The sequence below is a fragment of the Euprymna scolopes genome, chromosome 18 (assembly GCF_053919585.1).
Source record: "Euprymna scolopes isolate OS-2025 chromosome 18, ASM5391958v1, whole genome shotgun sequence".
Taxonomy (NCBI): domain Eukaryota; kingdom Metazoa; phylum Mollusca; class Cephalopoda; order Sepiida; family Sepiolidae; genus Euprymna; species Euprymna scolopes.
Window position 1 is genome coordinate 7,412,532 of NC_136499.1, and position 12,901 is coordinate 7,425,432.

General features: G+C 29.8%; 1 protein-coding gene across 6 annotated transcripts in view; it reads right to left on the minus strand.

Moving 5' to 3' along the window:
* LOC145297491 (uncharacterized) overlaps positions 1–12,901 on the minus strand; it is a 241,128-nt gene that overhangs the window by 103,148 nt on the left and 125,079 nt on the right. For all 6 annotated transcript variants that reach the window (XM_080143383.1, XM_080143382.1, XM_080143387.1 and 3 more), the window contains exons 2-4: positions 11,911–12,021; positions 2,246–2,377; positions 546–1,385 (exon numbers count right to left, since the gene is read on the minus strand). In XM_080143383.1, coding sequence (XP_079999509.1) covers positions 546–1,385; positions 2,246–2,377; positions 11,911–12,021 — 1,083 coding nt within the window. The remainder of the gene's footprint in view (positions 1–545; positions 1,386–2,245; positions 2,378–11,910; positions 12,022–12,901) is intronic.

Sequence of the window (12,901 nt, forward strand, 5' to 3'; positions counted from 1 at the left end):
ATCCCAGACTTTTCTTGTATGGGTACTGTTATTAATAGTACACACATGGAACTCGCCCGCTTCAAAGTGATCTCCTCCAGCTACAATGCACTTCTTGTATCGTTCCAACAACTTCTGGAAGGCTCCTACATAGTACCTCTGTAGCTTATGTCCCTGATAGTAGCCCCCTACATCAAAGTGCCAATGTGCTTTGTTTGGAGGTGAAAATGGAATCCCCCCCCCCAAATAAATTTTCTACCTTGTCGATTTTCGTAATTATTTTTATATAATCATCTTTAAAATATTTTTTTATATAATCATCTTTAAAATTTATTTTTATATAATCATCTTTAAAATATTAGGAATACGCAGATACTATGATTTTTATGTGAAATTCAGCATTACGATTTCCGAAATCTCGTCCCACCAGTGTAGAAGCGCCCATTCAAGTAACTATAAAAAAAAATGTTTAAATAAAAAAAAACCCAGAACTTATGTATTTAATGCATAATCTATAAGTTTGGGGTCATACCTTACTCATATCAAATATAATAAAGCTATATTACCTGATATATAACTTGATGTGATTGGTCGACTTGATGTGAATATGTTGGAAACAGTTCCAGACGAGTTCATGCCTGCACTAGAGACTGTGTGGTAGCCACAAGTGGACATCGTCATTGTCGTCATTGTGGGTATTTTCTGCGCTATCACAGGTGGGCAGACTTTGCTTGTAGAAGGGACCTTTACTATCGTCTGGCCCTTTGGCCGACTCATTGGTCGGCTAGTGTCACTTGACATTGTCCAGTTATCTTGTGACTTGGAGGACGGCACACATCGGTGTGGTGACCCCCAGCCTTTGGGTCCTTTCTCAACAGACGAATGGTCAGCTGTAATCTCGCATTTGCCAATCATGCGTTCGTTCCGAGAGGCGGCTGTTGCAGCAACGATCGCAGCTGCATTAACGTGATCACTTTGCTTATGCAAATTCAAGATGTCCCGCTGCACATCTGCTTTGCAGTCTCTTTCCGATTTTTTCATGGTGCCGTCGTGTTTGTAAGAGCGTGATTCTTTGACATTGCTGCCAACACACTTACTGCTATCAATGTACGATGCTGAGTATGAAGAACCCTTCGTCGGTCGGCACCATTCTGGTTGACTACTCCGTTTGCTAAGACCCTCAGATGTCTTTGTCTTTTCGACACCGGAATCAAATTTTTCTGGTTTTAGGCACACTCCAGCTGGTTGGGATTGCAACATTTGAACAGGGGTTTGTCGATTGGGCACTTGACCCTGTTGCTGCTGCTGTTGCTGCTGTTGTTGCTGCTGCTGCTGGTGCTGGTGTCCTAAAGATGGTATGTACAGACTAGTTGCACCGGTTGAACCAACACCATTCAAAAATGCTTCTACAGAAAAAAAAAAAGGAAAAAAAGAAATAAATGAACAAATATGTTTGGCGAAAACAGCAAAAAAAAAAAAACCAGAAAAATTAAAAATACAAAATCCTTTGTTTACTTTGCGAGGGTGGCATGCTCTTGTTCAGTCAGCCATAACTTGATAGAGGTCTTAAGTAATTCGAAATTGTATTTAATAGTCGTCCACTGTGAGAATTGAACTTTCAATCTTTAGGAGATTATCACTTTACAATTTACTTTTTACCAAGTACCCTAACCATTGCACCAGGTGTCCTTGTGGGCAATTTTAGTACGAAGTTTAGGAGCTTCAAACCTACTTTTATTTCTAGATGTAAACTAAAACGTCGTGAAAAAGACATTCAAGATGAAAACTGGTCAGAAGAATCCAAATAATACAAATAACCATTCCTCATCGAAAAAATTTGGAAACGGAACTTGAAATTCTTTATGTCTACAAATATTTATTCATTGTGCTTGGTTTAGTTGTTTTGTTTTACGGCATATCAACTCTTTTCAGGATATTTAATGATGAATCAGTAATTTCGGAAAAAAGTTTTTATGCTAAAAGTTCTTTATGCCTTCAAATATTTAATCATGATTTTTAGTTTGGTTGTTTTGTAGAGGAAAATTATTACTTTTGTTTTGACTTTGCAGAACATGATTGAGATTTTCAAAGGGGGAAAAAAGTATATATATAAACAATCAAATGTGATTGGATTGCAGAAAACTTGTGAAATTTATTAATTATATGGGTATGTGGTATTTTTGGGAGTGGGGTACAGTGTGATGGGGTCCACCCTATATTAGCAAACAAGCAATAGAAAAAAAGGGTTCAACAAAATGTAACTCACCTTTGTGTAGATCATAAATTCTGTGAGACGATGCATGGACCGGGGTCTGCGAGTATAACAATGACTCTGCCCCAAACATGCAAGGTACATACGACTGGTACATATTGTTGTTAAGAACATAACGTGTGTACCCTGGAAGGAAGAAAAAATAATAATAATAATAGATTAGCGATTAACCATGCTAGACAACTACTAACACCCGAAAGTATCCTGTACTTCTATAAGGCCACCATTCGTCCATGTATGGAGTATTGCTGTCACATCTGGGCTGGTACATCTGCTACTAGTCTCTCACTCTTTGACAAGGTTCAAAAGAGAGTCGCAAACCTGATAGGCCCTGAACTGGCATCTAAGCTTCAGCCTCTGTCCATCGATGAAATGTTGCATCCCTCTGCCTTTTCTACAAGTATTTTAGTGGTGAATGCTATGACGACATGAGCTACCTCAACAAACCCGACAGGCTGCTAAATCTCACCCCCACACTGTAGAGATCCCTAGATGTAAAAGATCTTTTTACTCCAATAGTTTCATCCCCAGAACCACTAGACTCTGGAATTTCATTCCACGTCCCTGCTTCCCAAACAGTACTGACGTGCAGAAGTTCAAGTGTAACGTGAACCGACATCTTGCTGCCCAAATCCCTACATAGTACGCCAGTAGGTGTTGCCCCTGATAGTAGCCCCCTACACCAAAGTGGCAATCTGCCTTGTTTGGGGTGAAAATGTAATAAAAAAAAAAAAAAATTAATTCACCACATTGTTAGGAAAGCTATATTAATAACGTTGATACTTATGCAGAATACGAACCGTGCTGAAATAACGTTATTATTTGGAAAGCCATTCTTAATATGGGGAGAGGAAAACGTTTTGTAACTGTTGTGTACTTTAGAGTAACAATTTAATAAACAAAAGATATCGCAAAATTTGAATTTAACTTAATAATCATATATATATATATATATATATATATATATATATATATATATACACACACACATATATATATATATATATATATATATAGAGAGAGAGAGAGAGAGAGAGAGAAAGAGAGAGAATAAATGACAAAAAGTTATATTCCAAAACTCATGATGTTGACCATCTTATAATTTATTCCTTTAATTCAGTTGACTTATAAAATTCTTGACAGTATCTGTTTCGTAGCGCAAAATCAATCACTTAATTATTACATCAATCAGTGAATCTGTTATGCCCTTAACTCATCGGAAGAAATAGCAACAATAAATCTGTCAAAAGGAATTGAAATGTGATTTGACATGGTAAAAATCTGAAAATTGGAACAGAAGCTGCGGTTAATTTTTTATTTGTCCATTACGCCATATTGAATTTTTATCAAACAAAGTCATTAAACCCAACTATTCGTACTAACAATTTTAATTAATTTATGAATCTTCTACCAAAATGTTCTATTTTATAATTAGTAAATTTATTAATTCTAAGTTGTGTATACATACTTATGAAAATGATATCAACAAATTATAATCTATTATACATGTTTGTATATACGAAACTAAACTAAAAAAAAAAACAGACAAAAAAAAAACGATTGATCATTTCGGTCAGTTATCATAACTAATTAATTGATCCGAATTGAAAACCATGCATACTTCAAATCTATTAGCTATTACAATCAAACTTATTAATCCTTACAATTATAATTTTTAATTTCTCTCTCTCTCTCTCCCCATATATATACATATATAAATATTGAAAGAAGTGTTTGTGAATCGATCAATGTTTTCAACATGTTCATGTTTCGTCAGGACTCCAAGTTAATTTTCTAGTTAGAAAATAAACAAATTAAAAAAAAATTCCCAGAATGCCATTCGAAAATTTGAGAATAGTGTTTTTTAGTTCATATTAACAATATAGCTGAACTTAACTAATAAATTATTAGTACAGTAGAACCCCGGGATAAGGTATTAAAAATTAGTAACAAAATACAGTAAAGTATATAATACATATGTATATAATAAAATAACATTACAAATAACACCGTAAGGCGGGGAAATACCGTAACCAGGGGTAGGAAAACATCATATTCCACATCGTAACCTGAAAAAACGTAACCTAGGGCCACCATATCCTGAGGTTCTACTATATATATATATATATATATATATATATATATATATATATATATATATATATATATACACACGTGTGTGTATATATATATATATATATATACACACGTGTGTATATATATATATATACACACGTGTATATATATATATATATACACACATATATACATATATACAGTGATGATCATATTTATTGGCACGGTAAAATAAAAGTTAAATTTTGTCTAATAAATTCTAAAAAAGGGATTAAATTAAAGAAAATAACAAAGTATATTATGTATTTTTAACTGGCCTTTCCGATGCAGCAATCGGATTTTAGAAAAAATAAATAACAAAGGAACAACAAACATAATTGCAAAAAACTCTTGTTCAAAATTATTGGCACGATTTATTTAATAATCAATTGTATAGCCTTTGGCCTTGATTACCTTCCTCAGTCGCTTTTCATAGTTTACAACCAAGTTGTTGCACTCTTCAGTAGTAATTTTAGCCCACTCTTCCTGACAATAATCCTCCAATTGAATAAGATTCTTAGGCTTCCTTTGCATTACCCTCAATTTTAATATTCTCCATAAATTCATGTTTTCAATTGCCACTCCAAAACATTAATATGATTGTCCTCAAGCCATTTCTTAGTCAGTTTAGCCGAATGCTTTGCGTCATTATCTTGCATGAACCACCAACGACGACCAAGTGAGAGCTCTTTAGCAGAGTCTTTCAGGTTTTCATCCAATATTTTAACATAATCTTCCTTTTTTATGCTACCTGTGACCTTAACAAGTCGCCCTGGTCCAGAGGCAGCAAAGGATCCCCAAAACATCAAACTGCCTCCACCGTGCTTCACTGTCGGTATGGTGTTCTTAGGCAGGAAAGCTTCGCCAGATTTTCTGTAAATATAAGACACTTTATTATGGCCAAATAACTCTATTTTCGTTTCGTCAGTCCATAGAACACGTTTCCAGAATGCAACATCTTTATCAATATGACGTTTTGCAAAGGCTAGCCTTGCTTTCAGGTGCATAGGCTTCAATAAGGGAGTCTTTCTCGGACGACATGCTTTTAAACCAGCTCTCTTCAAAACTCTACCAACTGTATGTCGAGATACATTCACTCCAGAGGTGCTCTGTTCATCAACAATCTCCCCAACAGAGATCCTTGGGTTTTGTTTTACTTGTCGAACAATTTTCCGTTCATCTCTTGGGGAAAGAATCCTTTTTCTCCCTCTACCCTCTAAACTCATAACGTGGCCTTGCGATTTGAACTTGTTTATTATGGCTCTAACAGTGGATTTGGGAAGGTTTAGCTTCTTTGAAATCTTATCATAGCCCTCCCCATTGGTATGGCATGCTACAACAAGCTTCCTGACGTCTTCGCTGTGTTCCTTAGTTTTAACCATGGCGATTGAAAATTATAATTTAGTCACTTATAATAGTTTAAATAAATCGCTATCTAAAAATTATCTGAAAAAATTTATTCACTGAATTAGCGTTAAACAAGCATAATATGGCTATAAAAAAGTTCAGAAAGCACGTAAACCGGAAATTGATTGATATTATACTGATACTAAAAGAAAAACAAAGCCGTGCCAATAATTTTGAACAAGGGTTTTTTGCAATTATGTTTGTTGTTCCTTTGTTATTTATTTTTTCTAAAATCCGATTGCTGCATCGGAAAGGTCAGTTAAAAATACATAATATACTTTGTTATTTTCTTTAATTTAATCCCTTTTTTAGAATTTATTAGACAAAATTTAACTTTTATTTTACCGTGTCAATAAATATGATCATCACTGTATATATATATATATATATATATATACATATACACACATGTATGTAATGCTGAAAGCAGCTGAAATCTTCAGGAAAATACTCAAATGTAGAAATTAATCTACACTAAATGAAAACTGCAACAGAAGTAAAACAAAAAGATAAAAGAAGAACCAAGAAAACTGAAACCGGCAAATTGTAAATTAATTACCCCCCCTCAACACACACACACATACACACAATTTGTTTCTTTTTATTGTTGTGTCGTCATTGACTGGCACTACACCAAATAGTTGTGAAGGAGCAAATAGGATTGAGGTCTGGTTAGTGCTTTTTCTCCTCGGTCTTGAAAGACCGAGGAGAAAAAGCACTAACCAGACCTCCACTGGAAGAATGCAAATAAGTTGAGACATTGAAAAGGCTTATTCTTATCCAAATTCCAATGGCTAACGAGAAGTCAATGACAAGCGGTTGTTGCATTAGCACGGGTTTATTTGCAAACGTTATCAAAACAGTTGGAGAGGCTCGTTGCCACTCGGATTACAGGGAGCATCACTGGTTGTTGTCAGTGAGTAATCTTTGATGATAATCTGTGTGAGAATTCCCTAGTAACTACAAAAAAGTGTTTTATATATTAAAAATTGAATTACTAATGCAATTCTATGATTTTATATGAATATTCGTGGGAACACTCGAAAAGCATAATTTTCTCTGCCATTTTGACGGAGGGTGGGCAATAGTATATGTAGACAACTGTGTCGTCATATCACAGCACTCCAGTATAGCTTCAAACGGTGGTTCGAAACCTAATCACTTATCATAAGTCATGAGTCATAACGACTGGACCATAAGCCATTATTACAATTGATTTTTCTCCCGAAAATTGGAGGTTCAATTCTTAGTGTGGGCGATCGAAAAATACAATTTCGAATTATTTAGGAGCTTTCTCCAGTCATGGCTGACGGAACGAGAACATGTTACCACTGTGAAGTAAATAAAGGGTTTCGCTCGAAATTCCGTCCAAATTCCCGAGTTCGACAGAAACAGTCCCAAGTTCAACAAGATACACTTGAAGAGGGTCGGAGGTTACATCGATCGAAACGTTGTGAAAATGACAGTCAAGATGAGAACAGTAGTCCGACGAATCCAAATATGTTAACAGATAGTATCCCCCTTATGTCCAAGTGACAATATGTTTTATTTGGAATGAAAAAAAGTAAAAAAACTGTATGGACGCATCTATGTTAAGATGCGTCCAAGCAATTTAAACGTTAAGATGTGAAAATTCTTAACTTGACGGACAACAGAACGACAGATCGGCATGCATGGGCAGTTCTGAAGAAAGAAATGGAAAAAAGAGCCAATCCAAATTGGCGCCATTAACGACGAAGGCAAAAATGAAATTATTTTTATAGAACTTTGTACACGTGGACATACACTTAAAGTGAGGACCGACATTTTAAAGACGTTTTCTTCCGATTGCAATCAAGTTTTTGAAAAAGATCAAAGTAAGAAAAATTTCATATGAATTAACCATCCACTTTGGAAAATCTTCATTATAAGGGCTTCGTTTCCATTTTTCCAATTAGCCAGCGAGATTGTCATCGGCGGAGCAGATTCAATTTTAGGAATTAATAAATCTAAGAATATATTCGAAAAAAAGGGGAGGATGGGGATATTTTTACTGAATTCAAACTTACATTTAAACATTCAATTATGCATTATAGCAACCCCAATTGCACCTTTGTTGTTTCTAGGTTCTCAAATAAAAATGAAACATTAATATCCAGTAAATTTAAAATTGAATTTGGAGTATCATTATTTTTTAAGGCTTTCATAAAATCTGACAGATAAAACGAGATGAGGATCATTTTAGTTGACAAAAATAATTATCAAAATAATAATTAAAATAATAATTATCAAAATTATAATTATCAAAATTATAATTGTCAAAATAATAATTGTCAAAATAATAATAACTATCAAAATAATAACTATCAAAATAATAATTATCAAAATAATAATTATCAAAATAATAATTGTCAAAATAATAATAACTATCAAAATAATAACTATCAAAATAATAATTATCAAAATAATAATTATCAAAATAATAATTATCAAAATAATAATAACTATCAAAATAATAATTACAAAAATTATAATTATCAAAATAATAATTATCAAAATAATAATTATCAAAATAATAATTATCAAAATAATAATTATCAAAATAATTATCAAAATAACAATTTTCAAAATAATTATCAAAATAACAATTTTCAAAATTATAATTATCAAAATAATAATTATCCAAATAATAATTATCAAAATAATAATTATCAAAACATTAATTATCAAAATAATAATAACTATAAAAATAATAATTATCAAAATAATAATTATCAAAATAATAATTATCAAAATAATAATAACTATCAAAATAATAACTATCAAAATAATAATAACTATCAAAATAATAATTATCAAAATAATAATTATCAAAATAATAATTGTCGAAATAATAATTGTCAAAATAATAATAACTATCAAAATAATAACTATCAAAATAATAATTATCAAAATAATAATTATCAAAATAATAATAACTATCAAAATAATAACTATCAAAATAATAATAACTATCAAAATAATAACTATCAAAATAATAACTATCAAAATAATAATAATTATCAAAATAATAATAACTATCAAAATAATAATTATCAAAATAATAATTATAAAAATAATAATTATCAAAATAATAATTATCAAAATAATAATTATCAAAATAATTATCAAAATAACAATTTTCAAAATTATAATTATCAAAATAATAATTATCCAAATAATAATTATCAAAATAATAATTATCAAAACATTAATTATCAAAATAATAATAACTATCAAAATAATAATTATCAAAATAATAATTATCAAAATAATAATTATCCAAATAATAATTATCAAAATAATAATAACTATCAAAATAATAATAACTATCAAAATAATAACTATCAAAATAATAATTATCAAAATTATAATTATCAAAATAATAATTATCAAAATAATAATTATCAAAATAATAATAACTATCAAAATAATAATTATCAAAATAATAATTATCAAAATTATAATTATCAAAATAATAATTATCAAAATAACAATTATCAAAATTATAATTATCAAAATAACAATTTGCAAAATTATAATTATCAAAATAATAATTTTCAAAATAATAATTATCAAAATAATAATCATCCAAATAATAATCATCAAAATAATAACTATCAAAATAATAATAACTATCAAAATAATAATTATCAAAATAATAATTATCAAAATATTAATTATCAAAATAATAATAACTATCAAAATAATAATTATCAAAATAATAATAACTATCAAAATAATAATTATCAAAATAATAATAACTATCAAAATAATAATAACTATCAAAATAATAATTATCAAAATAAAAATAATTATCAAAATAAAAATAATTATCAAAAAAATAATTATCAAAATAATAATAATTATCAAAAAAATTATTATCAAAATAATAATAATTATCAAAATAAATTAAAACTATCAAAATAATAATTATCAAAATAATAATTATCAAAATAAATAATAACTATCAAAATAATTATCAAAATAATAATTATCAAAATAAATAATAACTATCAAAATAATAATTATCAAAATAAATAATAACTATTAAAATAATTATCAAAATAATAATTATCAAAATAAATAATAACTATCAAAATAATTATCAAAATAATAATTATCAAAATAATAATTAAAATAATAATTATCAAAATAATAATTATCAAAATAATAATAATAACTAGCAGAACCCGTGGAAATTCCCCGGTTGTTGAATTAAAAAAAAAAAAACATTATAAATAAAATGAATAAAAATTAAAAAAACAAATAACAACGAATTTAAAACAATTTTCTTAACTTAAAAAAAGAAAAGAATTTATTTAAAAATTTATTTTAAAAATTTTGATACAGATTTTTTTCGATGAAAATTCAACGCACAACACATTGTTTTGTTTTTCTGAGTAATTTTTTAATATAAATTATAACAGAACAGATGTCAATTCACTCGCACATTTTTTTCCTAATTTTAAAAAGAAAAACTATAATAAAAACAGTCTTCTCTCAACATGCATTTTAAAATAATAAAATAAAATTGAATGTACTCGCAGAGAATGGAACGAAAAGAACCAACGGATCGTATATACAACAATTTAACAAACAAGAATGATTATACGAAAAGTGAAATTATCTTAAAAAAAGAATAATTAAACGGAAACATGTTGCCTCAATCCACACACACACACACACACACACACACACACACACACACACACACACACACACACACACACACACACACAATCTCTCTCTGTTTATTTACTTTTTTTTCTTTGAAAATGTACACTTTGTGGATATTTTCTACTTTAAAACCGTAAACAAATAGCCATGTTTTTTCTTTTGAAAATTTTTGTAGAGGAAATACTTTTTATGGTTTTTAGCTAATAAAAGCGACTATAAAAGGGAGATAATTCGTTTTTCATTAATTAATATTTGCGATGATATCAACGAAAAGTGTTTTTTTTGTTGTTTTTTTTTTTAAACTGTTTTGAATAGAAAAACTGATTTCAATTATTTTGAAGAAAGGAAACGAGGGCAGAATCATTTTTTAAAAGTTTGAACACTTCTCCATTTCTTTCTTTTATTCCAAAACTGTTCGCTTTCACAATATTTTTTTTTAATTCCTTATTTATTTTACTTCTTTTAAGTAAACAGATTTCTCCTAATCCATTCCAAATAAATTTGTAATGATTTAAAAAGAAAGTGTTTGAAACAGTGACAGTGAATATTGCTTTCTACTTATCGACTCTCGATTAGACTAAAACTCCAATCAGCAGTTCTTTTAGCCAATCACAGGCGCAAGAATATTCATTATGGATCCCAGCGCGTACTACAAAACCCCAAACATTACGTTTTCTTTCTAGTTCCTTACAGAGACAACACACATGCACACGGCAGAATTCTACCTAGCCCTTTTGGGGCAAAAGTCTCTCGGCAATAACACACGCACACACACGCGCGCGCACGCACACACAAAGAGGTATTTTTAAATAACACAGTTATTTTTAAATAATATCTTGAGTTGAAAAACTTTGAATACTATTAAACTGTAGACGAGATCCGGATGTTTATGAAGAATAACGACCATGATATCATCTGAATTTTCCGGACATTTTATGTAAAACACCGAAAAGTGCCGGACTATAGTTTCGTGGTGTATTTCTAGTGCAAATGCTGGCCATTTTTTAAAAAATGAAACATATAATATTTCTTTTATTATGAAGATAATTCAATGAAAAATTAATTGAAATAATGAAAACAATATTCTTTTTTGTTGCTACGAAAATTCAATGAATAATTAATTGACAATTTTTACAAAACTAACAAAATAAAATTTCAAATTACGAAAAAAGTCTTTGTAAGTTTTTTGAATAAATTTATTTGTTATTTTTTATGTTTTTTCTTAATGTTTTTTTTTTTTTTCAAATCAAGCTAAGTATTAATATTTTTAATAAACTAAATAAATGTTTTCTTGAATGACGTTGTCTGCTGCGATTTCATTGGTTCAGCATTTCGACACCTTTCGGCGTTTTACGTAACTAGACCGAAAAATTCCGACGATAGATCGATCCCCATTCTGCATGCGTACTGAGATCTGCGATCGTTAATTTGTTACTCACCGTCTGAATGTGCGGCTCCCCAGAACTGGTCTGAAATGGATGACTTCAGGGAATCGGGAGGCCCAGCCCCGGGTTCCAAATAATTCCCCATCACAGCAGCAAAATTGGTGGCTGCAAAAAGAAAGAGAAAATATGCTTTTTTATAAACATTGCTGAAACACTGAATGGTATAACTTGAAAAAAAAAAAAAAGTTAATAAAACAGGCTGGGATTTTAGCAAACGAGTCATACATGGGGATAGAACCCTGTTCATCACTTTAAATAGCTTTATCCGGAGGCTCACCCTGTGCCATAAACGCTATACATACTTTAAATGCTAACGGCTATTTTTTTTTCGTTTGAAAACATAAATATATTTTCAAATATATATATATATATATATATATATATATATATATATATATAAAATGCTCGAATTCGACAATAATCAATTCCATTTTTTTTTTTTCTTTAAGAACGAGGGGACCACAAAATTTTCGAAAATCAAATTTAACTCTAGAGCAACGCCAAATACACACATTCGAATGCGCACGCGCGCACACACGCATACTTATCGACAGACACGTGTTTCGTCATCTTCCAATTGATCATAATTTATTATATGTATTATTTATTTTAACTATTTATAAAAAAAGAGAAAAAAATATCAAATGGATTTAATAAAGCAACCGGCGAGTTATAATGTTTTGTAATAAAGCTGTTTTATTGCTATGCATTTTATACAACAACATCTTTACCATAGAATTATAAACGTGGACACGCATGGGGAAATATATAATTTAATATAGATTCAACACTTATCGTTATTTTCATGGAAAGTGTTCGACTACGCTTCAGTCTATGGTCCCCCCTCTCCAAACTTTCACAAGAAACACTCGTTTAGTTGAAAACACTATCAATAATTCCCTCCACTCTTTATCTGTGCCTAAACCTAAACGTAGATTCCATGAACAAAGCTTCTTTCTTAGAACTGCACGCCTGTGAAATTGTC